A 17,422-nucleotide genomic window follows, 5' to 3' on the forward strand; every position below is an offset into this window, starting at 1 on the left:
CTAATCAATTGGCCAGTGTAATGTATGTGTGTGTATTGCTTTCATCCTCCCATTTTCCTCCAGCACTTGTGGGACAGTATCCACCCCAGTGGACATTGATCATTATTGGGGGTGATCAGTCAGCCCTCAGTCATGCTCTGTAGGAGATGAGCTCTCCTGACTGGAACTATACTGAGGCTGGATGGCCCAACAGTAGAGGAATGTAGTGCTGCCTCTATACTTAGTTAACACCAGTTTCCTATGTCTAAATTGAGCAAACTAACTCACTATAATTTCCTAAATGTATTTTTGATTCAACTAATTGTATGACATTGGAACATTTTTATATGTCCTACCAATTTCCATGAAGCCCTTTGAATGAGATACAGATTAGGAAAAATGGCCAAATCCTCCAATGTTTGATTTTCAAACTCATAGGAAGCATATTAAAAAAATCAAACCCATTAATTACACATTTCACTTCACACTCCCACAGCAGGTATTTACATGCATTCTCCCTGCGTTGGAGTAATGGTATATGTAGTACTCTCACACTTCTATTGGGGTGATTGGTAATGTGTTCTGTATACAGCTGTTTGTTCACATGTAGGATCAGTTGACAACAACCTGTGAAGCAAAAGTCTCTCCATCCCCTTAAGAACAATTAAGCGTTGTGAGCCCATGATCTTGACATCTGTTCCTCCCTAGCAATCTGTTCCAGGGAAAAACCTGTTGAAATAGCCTGCAACCGCCAAGCAGCATGGCAAGATGGGGTCACAAAGTCGTTTATCATATAAAGGGTCAATTGTTTTCGGATCTTTCCAAAGGAATATTAAACAGTAGGTTTTTGTTTCTCAACAAGACAAAATGTACAGATGTAGGAGCTTAATTTGAGCCAATTTTCTACAGCAGGAGAATAGTCTTGCAGCGACAGGAAATGTGAATTTAATATGTGGATTACAATTAATGGACATTTTTGTGGGGGTGATACATTTTTTATATATTTGTATTTTTAGGATGTAGATCAGCTTTAATATTGCAGCTAGATTGTTGCTTTCATCAATGTAATTGTCTGCATCACTTCCAATCCCCCATATACTTTTGGGCAAATATATATATATATATATATATATATATATATATATATATATATATATATATATATGCACACACATACATACTTACATACTTACATACATACACACATAAATACATATACACATACTTATAAATACATATACATACTCATATATACACATTTAAATAAATATATATTTTCCTTTCTTTCTTTCTAACCCTGCCACCCCTCCCTTAATAGGAGTAAACTAGCGAACAACAACGCTTAGGCTTCTACTTCCAGCTCATACGTACTATATATATTTTATAGGAACAGTCTATTTTACAATAGTTATATTTTGTTTCTTTTTACTCCCGTCCGTCCTCGAACCTCAAACATCGATTTATTTCGAAAAAGTTCTCAACCTGTATACATTTTACGGACACAGTATGTTTTACATGAGTTATCTTGTTATTAGTTGTTCGTATTCCCAACCTTCAGCTCCATTCAACCCCTCCCATCTATCTCTTAACACCATCCACATTGGATTTATATTTGTCATATATTTTCCAACTGTGCTGTGATGTTTCACAAAAGTTCTGATCCTTTCTATTCTCATCATTTCTACAGGTTGTAAATTAAAAATATGTTTTCTTGTTGTTGAAAGTATTATTATATTATTGATCGATTGACTATTGATTTATCAGATCACCCATTTTTTTGTGTGGAAATGACAAACTACTATGTTTTGGTTTCCTCATTGCAAAGAATGTTCTCCTGCAACAGGGTATTTGTATGTAATGTATTAAATCACTTTCAGTTTCATTACATGGTTCTAAATAGGATTTGAACATTATAGACAATAAGGTAAACTATAATACACCAGGTATGCTATAGTGTAGTGGTATGATATAGTTCAGGGTACAATACAATCTGTAATTACTTGATTTTGTGTTTAGTAATAAAAAATTTAAGGAGTTGGAGATTGTTCTGATGTGACTGCTTGTTGGGCACTTCCTGCCCTCTAGTGGTGCTCCAACCTTGTGAGACAGAGAGACAGACGGACAGACGGACGGACGGACGGACAGACAGACGGACAGATGAGCAGGATAGTCTTTGTTATTGAGCTGTTAAACTGTACAGTATGTTCACCAGGATAGATTTGTGGGATAAACGTTTCTAAATGATTTCATAAAATAATAGATGGGCTCTTATTCAAAGGTAAAGACAGGCAGAAAAGAGCAGAAAGGTTCATGGTTAAGCATGTTGTGTCTGCAACCGTCAGATGTGAAAACTTCACGAACAAACCTTTAGATACTCCCCAAAGACGTAATAATCAGTTATCATTATGTGTCAATAAAACATGTATATTTTTTAGATAGTCTTAAATGTAAGTACGATACTGTACATAACAACTGTAATTGAGATATTAATATTAAATTCAATATTAAAACACAATAAACCTGGATTCCGGATTCAGTTCAAATCATTTAGAAAATGATGATGAGATGTCTTGCGAAAGTCATGAGTACAAGTTTCGTTCTTGACAAAATTCTAGCTGACTGAAACACCAGAAAGAGTATGTGAATATGATTAGGAGAGAATGAGTGTAAATGGTGCTATGATTTCCTCTGCCTCAGAAGCAGGGTAGATGGGGAGAGTGAGCAAGCGGCAAATGCCCAGTGAAAGGTCAGCTCTGTATCGATTTTTTTTTAAATATCTCTTTAAATACCTCCTGGCGGTGCAAATATTTTTGACTACCACCTGGTACTTTGTGGAAGGATGACCCCCCCCCCCACTTTCCCCTCCCCCACCAATGCAGAGCACTGTTCTAACCAATCCGTCCAGAAAAACACTGCTCTGGGTTATTCATCGATTGACTATTCAAATCCCAACATATGCTGCTCTGCTTCCACTCCTCAGCGCTCTGAGAAATGGTTCATTTCCTAGCTCTTCCACAAGGCTTCCTGTCTAGCTCAGGAGTCACTCGCACATCATGTAAATGAGAGAAAAAAGTAGGTAGAATTGTAAATAGATTCAATGTGGTGTGTTGGCCGTGTTGCTGTCTATAAACCCCACGATTTTGTGTGTGTGTGTGTGTGTGTGTGTGTGTGTGTGTGTGTGTGTGTGTGTGTGTGTGTGTGTGTGTGTGTGTGTGTGTGTGTGTGTGTGTGTGTGTGTGTGTGTGTGTGAGAGAGAAAACTGGGCATATTGTACGTAGTGCGTGCGCACACACACACTACGTACAATATGTCCTGTTTTCCGTGATACTACAACGATGCTTTGGTTAGAGTGCATGCTGCTTCTTGAAGTATTTCAAACACACACACACTACGTACAATATGTCCTGTTTTCCGTGATACTACAACGATGCTTTGGTTAGAGTGCATGCTGCTTCTTGAAGTATTTCAAACACACACACACTACGTACAATATGTCCTGTTTTCCGTGATACTACAACGATGCTTTGGTTAGAGTGCATGCTGCTTCTTGAAGTATTTCAAACACACACACACTACGTACAATATGTCCTGTTTTCCGTGATACTACAACGATGCTTTGGTTAGAGTGCATGCTGCTTCTTGAAGTATTTCAAAGTAATTATTTTGAAAGTACATGTTGCATAATGTCATATGTGAACTCTTTATGTTCTTCACACTGAAACTCTTCCAAATTTGAGTTAGCGGAATATTTAAAGTGTATTATGGATCAAATGTGATTGCTGTACCTGTATAATGTCATGATGTATTCATTTCAGGGCATGCCTCATTTCTGATTTTGAATACCAAACAACTGAAAATGTGCAGTTGAATACGAACTTTGTGATGTCAATCAGTAGGCCTATGCTGCTGTACAAAATCTCAACTTTGCTTTCACGTTTTATGCTCTACTACGGCTGTAAAAATCCAAATGTTTTCTCTCCAAGACCCCTTCCTGTTTTTCCCCCTGTTATTTTCCATTTCTTATCCATCCTTTTGATCACCTAAAACATCAGTCCATCTCCTCTATAAGCTGTCAGTTAAATCTCCCTGCTGTCTGTCCACAGCTCTCTCTGCCCACCTCCCTGCTTGCCAAACTCACGTGTTACTGTGAGGAGTGAGCAGGTTTTACATGCAGTACTGCCTTAATGTTGCTCAGTCGGTGGTCAGCCAGTCAGCCAGCCAGCCACTGAGCCACACAGCGAGCTCCTGCACTTCTGAAACACTGTTGGTCAACACAGGCCCAAGCTGCTGGAGATGCTGTCTCTCTCCATCTCGGTCTCTCTCCATCTCTGTCTCTCACTCTCTCTCTGTTTCTCTTCATCTCTGTATCTCTCTCTGCCTCTCTCCATCTCTGCATCTCTGTCTCTCACTCTCTCTCTGTTTCTCTCCATCTCTGTCTCTCAATCTCTCTGCCTCTCTCCATCTCTGTATCTCTCTCTCTGCCTCTCTCCATCTCTCTCTCTCTCTCTCTCTCTCTCTGCCTCTCTCCATCTCTGTCTCTCTCCATCTCTCACTCTCTCTCTCTCACTCTCTCTCTCTGTTTCTCTCCATCTCTGTATCTCTCTCCATCTCTGTCTCTCTCCATCTCTCTCTCTCTCTCTCTCTCTCTAACCATCTCTGACTCTGTCCCTCTCTGTCTCTCAGTCCACCTACCCAGCTCAGAAAACAGGCAGGGGTTTGAGGATAGCCAATAACTCTCGAAAATATCTGTTGTGATATTATCGATTCATTGTGTGATCTTCCTAAGAGCCTTATACATATTTACAATATTCCCTACTTTACTGTATACACACAGGCATTATTTACACATGTCAGTTCAGTTTTTATCACACAAACACTTGGCTTGCTGTGATTTCTCTATCTCCTTTGAGCAATATAAAGGTATGCCTTTCAACTGGGGATTAGGGGGGGGGGGGGGGGCTGCCTCTTGCCAGGCTCCCTCAGAGCAGAGCACTCTTTCTAAGGTCAGAAATCCCACTGTAATGTTGTTGCTTTGAAGGTGTTTCTGTGAAGACAATAACAACTGTCCTGCTGGTGGGGAAAACAACACCATGGATTGTTATGAGAACGATCCTGCCACTGGTCTGGGAAAGCTATACTGAGCTTAACATCTAATGACATCAGCCTGGACCTAAAGCTCATTTTATTATGAATATTATTTCTAATTTATTGCCTATAACAATACATTCGATGTACAATAATATTAGCCAAGAGGGTTTAACTTCTTACTTTATATTCATCTTTAGCAATTGCTACCTACATGGAGATAGTATTTAACCAGGGGATGTGTCATTGCCTTGTACTGTAGTGTTCAATTTGAACAGTCCAGGTCTAATTGAGCTACTTTACATTGTAATAAGGGAAGGAAATGCATAGAATTGAAGTAGACGAGAACCTGTTCCCTTATGTATTTAAAAATAGGGCTTTAGAAAAAGCTACATTACCTATGTCTTCCCTTTTGAGATTTAATGACTCACTTGTGACTCCACAGAGAATTACTCCCAGTAATTGATTATTAAAACTTGAAATTGCAAACCATATCCATTATTTGACGAGTGAATGTGTTATCCTTGTAATTAACAAACCTGGATACTTAGTGTTCTCCAGCACCAAGACCTCTGGAAAAATATATGTGGGGTTAGCAGGCAGACTAGGAAGCCAACATTGAAAATGTGTAATTAGCCGCGACACAATATATCAGAAAATGACAAGGTGAAAACCACCTTTAGAAAAAGTCTAGTAAAATGAGATAATTTAAACATAAAACACATGCAAATATAGCTGTCCATTATTAATGTTAGAATTACCACCAAACTAGCCTTTCAAATACACATTCTTCTTACGTTGTCTGGAAGTGCAATCTATTATCCAAAAAAGGTAGACACAAACACAAAATCCAACCTTTGCCTCAGTACTGTGTTTGCTCTGGTTGACTCAAAAATACCACATATTCTCATGATCAATGGGTTTTATCATTGCGTCCTGCAAGCCACTACCTTTTTGGATATTTCTTTGTTGCGCTAATGCTATTTGTGTGCTACACCTGTTGTTCAACTCAATGTATAACAGCAATTAAATCTCTAAATAAATGGATAGATATGATTGGCCTTCGACAGAAGAAATCAGCTGCTCAATCAGGATGCTCATTAATAATCTACCGCTCATTATCCATGTCACTTCGTATCCATGTGTGTATCACAGGGTGGATGGAAACACTCTGCCAAAAGGTGTTGCGCTGAGGAAATGGGCGTGTTTAGTGGGCAGAGGCATTTGAGAAAGAGTAACAGAATTATAATGATATGTTTTGAGGTATGGCATTAATAATGAATTCAATTACCCAAACAATATATAAACACACACCTTACCCCTATCTAGTTTATTTTGAATTAAATATTCTTTCTTACACACGTATATATTATAAAAACATATGTTTTGATGTTTAGAAAGTAAAAAGCCAAAAGGCAAAACAGAGTGAAAAAAAAGAGGACAGTGATCTTTAGATGTTTGGGGCGGCAGGTAGCCTAGTGGTTAGTGTTGGACTTGTAACCGAAAGGAAGATTGAAGATTGAATCCCCAAGCTGACAAGGTAAAAATCTCTTATTCTGCCCCTGAACAAGGCAGTGAACCCACTGTTCCTAGGCCATCATTGAAAATAAGAATTTGTTCTTAACTGACTTGCCTAGTTAGTGACAGTGCTGTTCCTTTGGAGCTACAGTTGCATTAGCAGTAGAGCTGCCCTGGCCTCTAGGAACAGCCTGGTGTGATAGACTAAACATAGTAGATGTAAATCCGCGACACTCAAATTAGTTTAACATTTTAAATTTGGTATGGTTACTTAAGGCAAAAACAATAGTAGGGTGGGTGGTCTGGGTGGGTGTATAATGCGAACGTCTAGCAACCTAAATGCGGAAGACACATTTCAGTTGAAGGCATACAGTTGTACAACTGACTAGGAATCCCAATTTCCCTTTCCAAAAGTTGTGTGTTTGAATCTCATCACGGACAACTTTAGAATTTTGGTTCATTAGCAACTTTTCAACTACTTACTACTTCTTAGCTAACCCTAGCCCTAACCTTAACCCTTTTAGCTAACCCTTCCCCTAACCCTAACCCTTTAACATATCTCCTAAACTTAACCCTAGCCTAGCTAACGTTAGCCACCTAGCTAGAATTCATAACATGTCATACATTTTTACAATTTGTAACATACAGTACGAATTGTAATTCATAACATATCATAACAAATGGGTGATGGACCTGCACAAATTAATACATACAAAACGTAACATATTATACTAAATGGAGTATCACAGATTTACGTACAGAATAAAACTAAATGCTCTGAGACCAGGCTGCTGGGAGTGGCCTGACTTGGATGGGGAGCCAGCCTCCTGCTGACACACTCTCGGGTCATGTACAGTACATCTAACGCACAGAACATCCACTCTGTCCCTGTCTATACCTACCCTCACAGACCATCAGTACCTTCTGCTCCTTCTGGTTGGGTAAAGTAGAGAAGAGGAGAGAAGAGTAGTTGTTCTTGTTCTTATGTGGGCCCAGACAGTGAGCCCCAGTCTGCCTGTGAGGAGAAGTTATCCATAGGCTGTTTTGGCTGTTGTCTAGCTGGATGAATTCATTAAGGGAAGCAGAGTCTCTCCCAGCTGCCATCTCTCCCTTATCCCTGGCCCTGCAGCCAGACATGGATCAATGGCAGGAATAAATCCAAGAGGAGCATTTGGCTGAAGACCTCAGAAGCAGGGCTGCGTTTAAGACTTCAGTGTGCACATCTCCCCTGGATGTGAGCACAGTTTCAAAGTGAGCCATTGAAGTAGCCGTGGCCATGAAGTGGTGGGGTGATTCGTTTATCTCAACAGAGACGGTGTTGTTTTACTCATGTTATGTGCAAGAAACGCCTCAAGTCAAAACACTCAGCCGCCTGACTGCAATGTACAGAATACTTATCCATGTATCAAGGTTATTCATAATCTATTCACACATACAACAGTCTGTGGCATATTCATTCATTGCTTTCTGTAAAATTGATTTTTAATTCAATAGAGAAATATGGATTGTATTTCTCATTGTTGACAAAAATGTACTAATTCCAAAGTGAACTGCGAGCACATGGTAAAATAGGCCGCTATGACTCTTTATGAGCCAAATCAAATTAGGATATCATAAAAAAAAAAATCTTACTAGATGAAATAATATTAAGATTGATCTATTAGGGATATACTGTACTGTATGCTCGTCATCACCTCATCTCCACATTCTAAAGTTACTATCTATGTTTAGTAATGACAGACCAGTGGATTATTAGCAGGTCTAATAGGTCCAGTAAAATGTTGTGAAAGTAAATGACTGATTGCTCTTTCAAACCATTGCAATTATTGGTCTACGCAACAGATGCTGAGAGATCCATTGACTAATATGGAGATTTCATCACTCCCTCCAGAATAGTACAAGAAGCCATCTATTGCCATCTAGTGGCTACTATATGTACAACCGTAGTGGCTCCAGTGTCTATGCCAGGAAGGGCATCTTAAATTTGACCAAGTGCAACAATGAGCGAATGGTGGACACAAACAAAGCTTTACAGAATATGAAGTATATGTACAGTTGTAGGATCTTAATTTGATCACCCTGTTGCAGGATAACCTTTTGCAGGAAATGTAAAACTTGTAGTGTATTCAAGTTTCAAAAAGGCTTCTGAAGTTTGCCATTTCCACTTTGAAATATCAGACTTGATTTTCCCTTACGAAAAATGTATCAACCCCCCAAACATTTTTGATTCATTATAATACACATAATTCAAAAATGTTCATGTTGCTGCAGGATTATTTTACCTGCTCTTGCAAACTGGCTCAAATTAAGATCCTACATCTGTACATGGTCATTTCAGATACACTAAGGCTATTTAGGTCAGTATAAAATGGAAGCAGAGCTTGTTATGACCTGGTAAACGAAATGCATGCACTAACAACTTTTCATTAATTACATACCGTAAAAGGATACTTTGAGATTGTGGCAATGAAGTCTTTTATCTACTTCCCCAGTCAGATGAACTCATGGATACCCTTTTTATGTCTGCAGCCAGTATGAAGGAAGTTATAGGTAGTTTCGCGAGCCAATGCTAACTAGCATTAGCACAATGACTGGAAGTCTATGGTATCTACTAGCATGTTAGCACTAACCATAGACTTCGAGCATGGGCATCTGGCCATCTGGCAATATATTCATATGTACATATTCTTATTCCATCCTGAAAGGTTTGTGTGTATTATGTTGTTGTGGAATTGCTCGATTACTTGTTAGATGTTACTGCACTGTCGGAACTAGAAGCACAAGCATTTCGCTACACTCGCAATAACATCTGCTAACCATGTGTCTGTGACCAATAACATTTGATTTGATGGTGGGCTGGTTGAAATTGACAACAAAAAAAACATACAGTGGGGCAAAAAAGTATTTAGTCAGCCACCAATTGTGCAAGTTCTCCCACTTAAAAAGATGAGGCCTGTAATTTTCATCATAGGTACACTTCAACTATGACAGACAAAATGAGAAACAAACTCCAGAAAATCACATTGTAGGATTTTTTATGAATTTATTAGCAAATTATGCTGGAAAATAAGTTTTTGGTCACCTACAAACAAGCAAGATTTCTGGCTCTCACAGACCTGTAACTTCTTTTTTAAGAGGCTCCCCTGTCCTCCACTCGTTACCTGTATTAATGGCACCTGTTTGAAGTTGTTATCAGTATTAAAGACACCTGTCCACAATCTCAAACAGTCACACTCCAAACTCCACTATGGCCAAGACCAAAGAGCTGTCAAAGGACACCATCTGTTGTCATCTCTCATCAACAAGCGGATTTCGCCCACAGGACTGCCACTGACTGGATGTTTTTTGTTTGTTGCACTATTCTTGGTAAATGAGTGAAAAGCCCAGGAGACGGGCCATTTCTGAGATTCTGGAACTGGCGCGCTTGGCACCGACGATAATACCACGCTCAGTCTCTGTAGGTCGCCATTATCAGAAATGAGTGTTACCAGTGTTTCAACTACAGTGCAACTAGCATGTCATGTACAACAATATAAATGCAATATTTTCATGACTGTATATATACACACATTTGTGTTTATCTTGTGGCTAATTCTCAATACGTAACAATTATACAACTGAAATCAGACATTTGTTTGCTTCCTTTATTTAGCTTCCTTTATAAAACATGACAGTTCATGACATGCATTACTATTTAAAATGCACTGTTCTCCCTCTATGTTAAAAGAAACGTTGTATGAAACGCATTGTTAACATGTCTTGGTTATTTAACTTGTTTCAAAGCACAGTACATCTGGTTTCATTATATCGTACTGGTGAAACATGTCTGTACAAATTGCTGCATGATTACAGTACCATTTCCAAAACATGATGTATGTCATAGTTTTGTTGTTTACATCAATATTCAACCATTCCCGGTGCTGCACATGGTTTACCTGAATCTTAAAAAAAAGACTATAAAACATTAAATGTCAATGTACAACAATTCAGATTTTGATCAATAAAATCACAATATTATACTGTATTTCTATCTTACACTTTGTGGTTTAAATCTAAAAATAGGTCTGGATTCAATCCGTAGTGCCGAAGTTCAGCTCTGCAGTGTGCTTGAAATGTAAAGGTAATTTCCGATTGAGCCGGCATATGAATGAAGTTGGCTGTGAATGAAGTCTCCACTAAAACGGGAACATTCCCTTTAAATGTCAATTCGGGCAACAAAGTGGAACTTCGGCAATAAGCATTGAATCCGGCCCTTAGTCAAATATATCTTCTGTGGCTCTTGCTATAACAACAGAGAGCAGTTTTACATGTATTGACTCAAATGCAATCAATACAATTCAAAGTAATGTACAGTGCAGGCTAGTGAAGCACATTGTTGTGCATGCTCTCTCCTTACAGCGGTCACAGTCCAGCTTAAACAACATGCAACCACTTTGCATTCTCTGCTACTCATACCTCTAATATATATATTTTTTTAATCATAATTTGTTTTAGAAAAATACCTGAATTCCTTGAGATGTGAAAAAAACAACGAGCAACAGCTTAGTTTACCCAGGAGATTGACCAAGGCCAGAGGACCACTGTAGCCTACATACTACATTTCCCATCATGCCTTGCCTACAACCTGATAGTAGTGATCCCCTCCTACTGACAAATGACCAAGTTCAGCTTAACTGTGCCAATAATGCACAAATATTATGGCTATACCACACTGGTCATTCTATTCACATGGTGTGAACTGAGTCAAATATCCACTTTTGCTCTACGGATCCAACAGTTGGCTACGGTAGAAGATGTTCATTCCCATAGAAAGTTGTAACGAGCAAGTAAGCTGATACACAATGCAAACATGATCAGCTACACATTATATACAGTACATTAACTGAAGTTTGGACTCCACATGAGTCATTGCGGTGTTTGTGATTTGTCTCCACACCCGGGCTAACATACAGGATCAACCAATGGGCTCGCAGTAGAGCCCTCTCGGTGACATCAAGTCTACAGTAGATGCACTTTATCCAACACCAGATTTCCCAACACCTGTGGTCACTTCCCACTGAAGTCATTTTACCATCTTGATTTACATTTGGTTGAATTGTCAACTAATGTGAATTCAACAAAAAACTCAATGGATTTAGGTATAAAGTTGGGTGAAAAAAAACTGAAATTCCTTAACGTTGATGACTTTTTGCAAATCCAATCAGTATTCCACAATGATTCAATGTCATCACACAGATTTTTTTTGTTGTTGTTGTTGAAATGACATGGAAACAATGTTGATTCAAACTAGTTTTGCCCAGTGGGTTGTGACACAGAATCTTCATCTATTTCACATCCTAACACCTCTAATTCATATTTTATTGAAAAACAAAGTCATTACAAAGACCGATTACCATGTTTGTCTCCAAGAGGATGGGTTCTAGTGGGTGATTATAACAGTGGTTTCAGCTGGCTTATGTCTGGCCGTGTTCTCTGTGTCTCCTGTCCAAGGCACGATAGGGAGGGAGGGATACATGGGTAGTTGGTTCTCTGGAGAGGCCCTGGCTGTGATTAAGGTGCCTCTGTATGTATTGGGCCCTGGGAGACCCCTGGCCCCTCAAAGGGTGATCCTGGCACAGTGGTGTTTGAGTTTGCAGGGCAGCACCCCCCGGTTGAGCTGGTAGAACTCCACTAGCTGGATCAGATCAGTGAAGCGGGTGTGACCGTCGTCCAGACTGTAGAACAGATCGCCCTCGTCATCCACCTAACACACACACAAGCTTGAGCATGTCATCTAAAAGACAAGAGAAGTGCATATACCAAAACAAGGGTTATACTCACCGGTAAGATCTGAAAGTGTTTGATTCTCTGTGTGTGGCACAGTGACAGTACAAATGTCTTGGGGTTGCTTTGGCTGTCCCTTAGAAGAAATACTCTGAAAACAAAAGAAAAATCTCAGTTTCTTCAGGAACACCTTGGGACAATAAAATAAAAAAAAAATAAAATAAAAAAAGGTATCTGTCCGTTTGGAAGAAGAAAATAAAGTGTAGGGAGAAAAATACAAAAGCTACACTGAACAAAAATATAAAATGTCTCATGAGCTGAAATATAAAGATCCCCGAAACGTTCCATACGCACAAAAATGTTATGCACACATTTTTTACATTCCAGTTAGTGAGCATTTCTCCTTTGCCAAGACAATCCATCCACCTGACAGGTGTGGCATATCGAGAAGCTGATTAAACAGCATGATCATTACACAGGTGCACCTTGTGCTGGGGACAACAAAAGGCCACTCTAAAATGCGCAGTTTTGTCACACAACGCCACAGATGTATCATGTTTTGAGGGAGCGTGCAATTGGCATGCTGACTTCAGGAATGTCCACCAGAGTGATTGCCAGAAAATGGAATGTACATTTCTCTACCATAAGCCATCCTCAACATCATTTTAGAGAATTTGGCAGTAAGTCCAACTGGCCTCATAACTGCAGACCACGTGTATGGTGTTGTGTGGGCAAATGGTTTGCTGATGTCAACAGAGATGCGGTGGTGGTTGGGTTAAGGTATGGGCAAGCATAAGCTACGGACAACGAACACAATTACATTTTATCGATGGCAATTTGAATGCACAGAGATACCGTGACGAGATCCTGAGGCCCATTGTCGTGCCATTCATCCGCCTCCATCACCTCATTTTTCAGCATGATAATGCACAGTCCCATGTCACAAGGATCTGTACACAATTCCTGGAAGCTGAAAATGTCCCAGTTCATCCATGACCTGCATACTCACCAGACATGTCACCCAATGAGCATGTTTGGAATGTTCTGGATAAACATGTACGACAGCGTGTTCCAGTTCCCGCCAATACCCAGCCACTGAAGAGGACTGGGACAAGATTCCACAGGCCACAATCAACAGCCTGATCAATACTATGCGAAGGAGATGAGGCAAATGGTGGTCACAGACAGACAGACTGTTTTTCTGATCAACGCTGCTACTTTATTTTTTAAATGTGTCTGTGGCCAACAGACGCATATCTGTATTCCCTCATGTGAAATCCATAGATTAGGGCCTAATTAATTTAAAAAAAAATCGACTGATTTCCTTTGAAATCGTTGCATGTTGCGTTGATATTTTTTGTTCAGTATATTTACGGTTCTTTGCGACAAAACACATAGAAAAGTGTCTGATGCTGCTCACCCATCAATCAGACCTTGTTGAGTGATTAAGCGGTGTGCCTCATCTCTAGACAGTTTGCTGTGGAACCAGGGCTGGGCCATATGGAGGGCTGTAAAACACAGGGCGACCATGGTGAATGTCATTAGGCACCAAATGGAGGAAAACATAGCACCTTTTTCTTCTAAGAGTGTGTATCTAAAACCTTACAGGGTTCTTCAGCTGTCCCCATAAGAGAAACCTTTGAAGACTCCTTTTTAGTTCCCGGTAGAACCCTTTAACACAAACGATTCTACATGGAATCAAAAACGGTTCTCCAATGGGGACAGCCGAATCCTTTTTTCTAAGTGTGCAGAAACTGGGAGGGGCTGTCCTGAAATTGTCCAATAAGAAATTATTGTTTTAGTTTCCGTTGTAAAGTGGACGAATACCACCCATGAATATAACCCCCACCCCAAAATTCTGCACTGTTGGTTAATGACTTGTAAAGTAAGCATTTCACGGTATGGTGTATTTGGCGCATGTGACAGATAAAATTTGATTTGACGCCGGAAGCTAGTAGACACTGGTGGCTGAGTCATTAAATTAGCTACTTGTAGAATCTTTGCATTGTAATTTCAGAAAATGTTCATAATATATCTGCAGTTATAGTGGAATGATAGTGTTTCACAATATTTTTTCACCCCAAAATTATTTTGGGCCAATACAAAATCATATTCTAAAATACAGACTTTCTATTTGACAACAAAAGCCAGACCGGCTTCTGGGGAAAACGGCACCCTCCCTCTCATCGGCGTCACGAAGAGGCATGGTCATCTCCTCCTCGATCACATTAAACAAAAGCAGACTGGGGAAAGCAGTGTAGATGTCGCGCTGTTATTTCGTGGTTGCTAAAATTCTACACTCGTCGCTGAATTTCAGTTTATGTGAGAAAACAATCACTGAATGGTGTCGGGAATCATTGTACCTAAATGGCTGTGAAATATCTTTTCAAAAAACAAAACAATTTTTACGGCCGTTTGGTCCATGCTATCCGTTAACCCAAATGATTTAAAATTTCAATGGGATAAGGTTAGGGTTTAGGATAGGGACATCAAGGATTCTGGACTGCACTAACCTCTTCACCATGTTACAGGAAAATGGGATGCATGGGGGGGGGGGGGGGGGGGGTTGGAATACAGCATAGGTGTTGTTACAATTCACCTCGCTTCCACATGGTTGATACAGTCTACATGTAGCACCTTTAAGTCCAGTGTATCTGGTCAGGGGGGATGTGACTGCATTCCGGGGAGTTGCTACCTGCATGGTAAAAAAAAAAAAAACACTTCTACTAACCTATGTTTGACATGGGACTCTGGGAGGTGGATGGGCTTCCATGGGAGCTCAGACGGTGGCAGCTTTTCCTCTGAAGGGATGGAGAGGAGGAGTTCAAGTATCACACGCTTGGACTATTTTCACATGGGTGCATCATCATTTCACACCTTATACACATTTTTGGGCATTGACAAAGCATCTGTTGTCAGGTATTCAGTCATGGTAAAATAATCCTTTAAGCACTATTGCAGGACCAGTGTGTCACTAGTGTGTCATGCTGAGTAGAGAGAAATTATGTCAGAGAGAGAACCAAATGGCCTACCCTCCACGAGAGCCCCTCCTCCACGGCTACGGACAGCGCCTCCGATGGGTTCTCGATCACCCGGCTCTTGTGTCCCGAGAAGTCCATGGCCACCAAGGAGTTCTCGGAGATACTTCTCTGTAAATATATGTTTGAGGTAGTATATATTATTACGAGTATACAGTGTAAGTGTTTGAAATACGTGTACAGACGGTGAGTGAAAGGTTATAGGAGAAGCACATTCATGCTTTCTGTGTGTGGTATTGTGCTGCCATCTAGTGTCTGAGAAGTGTGATTTGAGTATAATTTCTAGATGATTCCGAGCAGAATGTGCTCAAGTGACTGGAGATTAGAGTGGATGTGAATAGAATGACACACGAGCACATAGCATTCACGGTAGTCCCTTAAACTCTCATAGTCACTGGTTCTAAATAATCATACGCAAAATATTTCTTATCAGGATTAGGATTGCTATGTTGTTGTTGTTGCTTTGCTATGTTGTCTTAGGTCTCTCTATGTAGTGTTGTGTTGTCTCTCTTGTTGTAATGTGTGTTTTGTCCTATATTTATTTATTTTAATCCCAGGCCCCCGTCCCCGCAGGAGGCCTTTTGCCTTTTGATAGGCCGTCATTGTAAATAATAATTTGTTCTTAACTGATTTACCTAGTTAAATATAAATGTAAAAAATAAAACAAAACAATTCGTGAGTGAGAAGCCATTCAAAATCGTCATGATTTTCCTCTATCACTCCCCTAACCTCAGGAAAGGGAAAGAGCGATACCTAGTCAGTTGTACAACTGAATGCATTCAACTGAAATGTGTCTGAATCAGAGAGGTGCGGGAGGGGGGCTGCCATAATCGACATCCACATTTTCGGCACCCGGGGAACAGTGGGTTAGCTGTAACAAAGTGACTAGTGTTTACTTTAAGGTAGAAACATTTTAATCCTTCTTAGAGAGACTCTTCTCCGATCCATTCAGACGATGTAAATATAATTCTGGAGTTCCTGGACATCACTGTGCAAACAAACAGATTGCTCCTTTCCTTGACATGTCTCAATTTTCAGTTCGGTTTCGTTAAGATCGAATTCTTTGTCCGGCAGGTCTAGCGGCGTGCTAGTGGCGTGCTGTGCTCTAGGCCAGGGGTACTCAACTACTATTTGAGAAGGTACAGTGACACAAATGTCCTAGGTGCAAAGGTCCGGATGGATATGGTCCTTTATCGGCGCTGTGGTACAGCCGCAGTAACAAACAGTCGTCTACGACTTAGGAAACATGTTATATACGATATACATTAAACCTGTGCAACATTGCAGCAACATTTCTGAAGAACAAAAAGTGGTTGCAAAATTGTCTATGCAAAAAGTGCACTGTGAACCATTGTACATGGGCCTTGAATAAAAAAATAAAAAAAATCGCATGTTTTCTGGAGAACAAAGGAGAGTTTAACCAAAAGAATAATCTGATAGCACATAATGTCTCTGTGGGCCGTGCAATATTCATGTAGAAGTCACTCTGGGCCTTGCCCTTGCATCAATGAGAGAAATTACACTTGGTCTCCTCACAATGTTTTGAACTTTGGCACAAAATGGTGTGAGAGCAACTCTTGAGACACTGGTGCCGTTGTTCATTGGTGAGCCTGGAGCGGTATTTGTTTTGAATAAAGTTCAGTGTGGAGAAAGCTGATTCACAGCTGTATGTGGAGCCAAACATGGTCAAGATGTATAGTGGCAGTTTCTTGAGAACGGGGACATCAGCTGCAGGCACCATCTTTCCCCAGAAAGTAACAGGGTCACAGTCACCAGTCTGCTCCTTCAAAGACACATTTTCTTGCAGCTCAATCAACTCCATTTGCAGTGAGGCAACATCAACCAATCTGAAGATCTGTTTTGCTTCTTCTGACAACTTTGTCACATTTGTGACCAAGAAGGGGTTCTGAATGAGCAGCAGCAGTTCTCTCCCAACAATGAAGTCATCAAAGCGAGCCTTGAAGTTATCCATCAGCTTCTGGATGAAATCAACATGGTTAGGGAACATCTTTGTCTCCCTGCATTTGCACCAGAAGATT

At 40.1% G+C, this 17,422-nt stretch overlaps 1 protein-coding gene across 11 annotated transcripts in view; it reads right to left on the bottom strand.

Moving 5' to 3' along the window:
* Window positions 1–10,212: 10,212 nt before the first annotated feature.
* The window catches only part of LOC109866259 (growth factor receptor-bound protein 14), a 45,950-nt gene continuing 38,740 nt past the window's right edge, over window positions 10,213–17,422 (bottom strand). For all 11 annotated transcript variants that reach the window (XM_031794664.1, XM_020454829.2, XM_031794691.1 and 8 more), the window contains 5 exons: window positions 15,378–15,494; window positions 15,077–15,146; window positions 13,766–13,853; window positions 12,403–12,496; window positions 10,213–12,325 (listed from right to left, as the gene is read on the bottom strand). In XM_031794664.1, the coding sequence (XP_031650524.1) occupies window positions 12,179–12,325; window positions 12,403–12,496; window positions 13,766–13,853; window positions 15,077–15,146; window positions 15,378–15,494 (516 nt within the window). In that variant the 3' untranslated portion in view covers window positions 10,213–12,178. The remainder of the gene's footprint in view (window positions 12,326–12,402; window positions 12,497–13,765; window positions 13,854–15,076; window positions 15,147–15,377; window positions 15,495–17,422) is intronic.

The sequence above is a fragment of the Oncorhynchus kisutch genome, linkage group LG2, assembly GCF_002021735.2.
Source record: "Oncorhynchus kisutch isolate 150728-3 linkage group LG2, Okis_V2, whole genome shotgun sequence".
Lineage (NCBI taxonomy): Eukaryota > Metazoa > Chordata > Actinopteri > Salmoniformes > Salmonidae > Oncorhynchus > Oncorhynchus kisutch.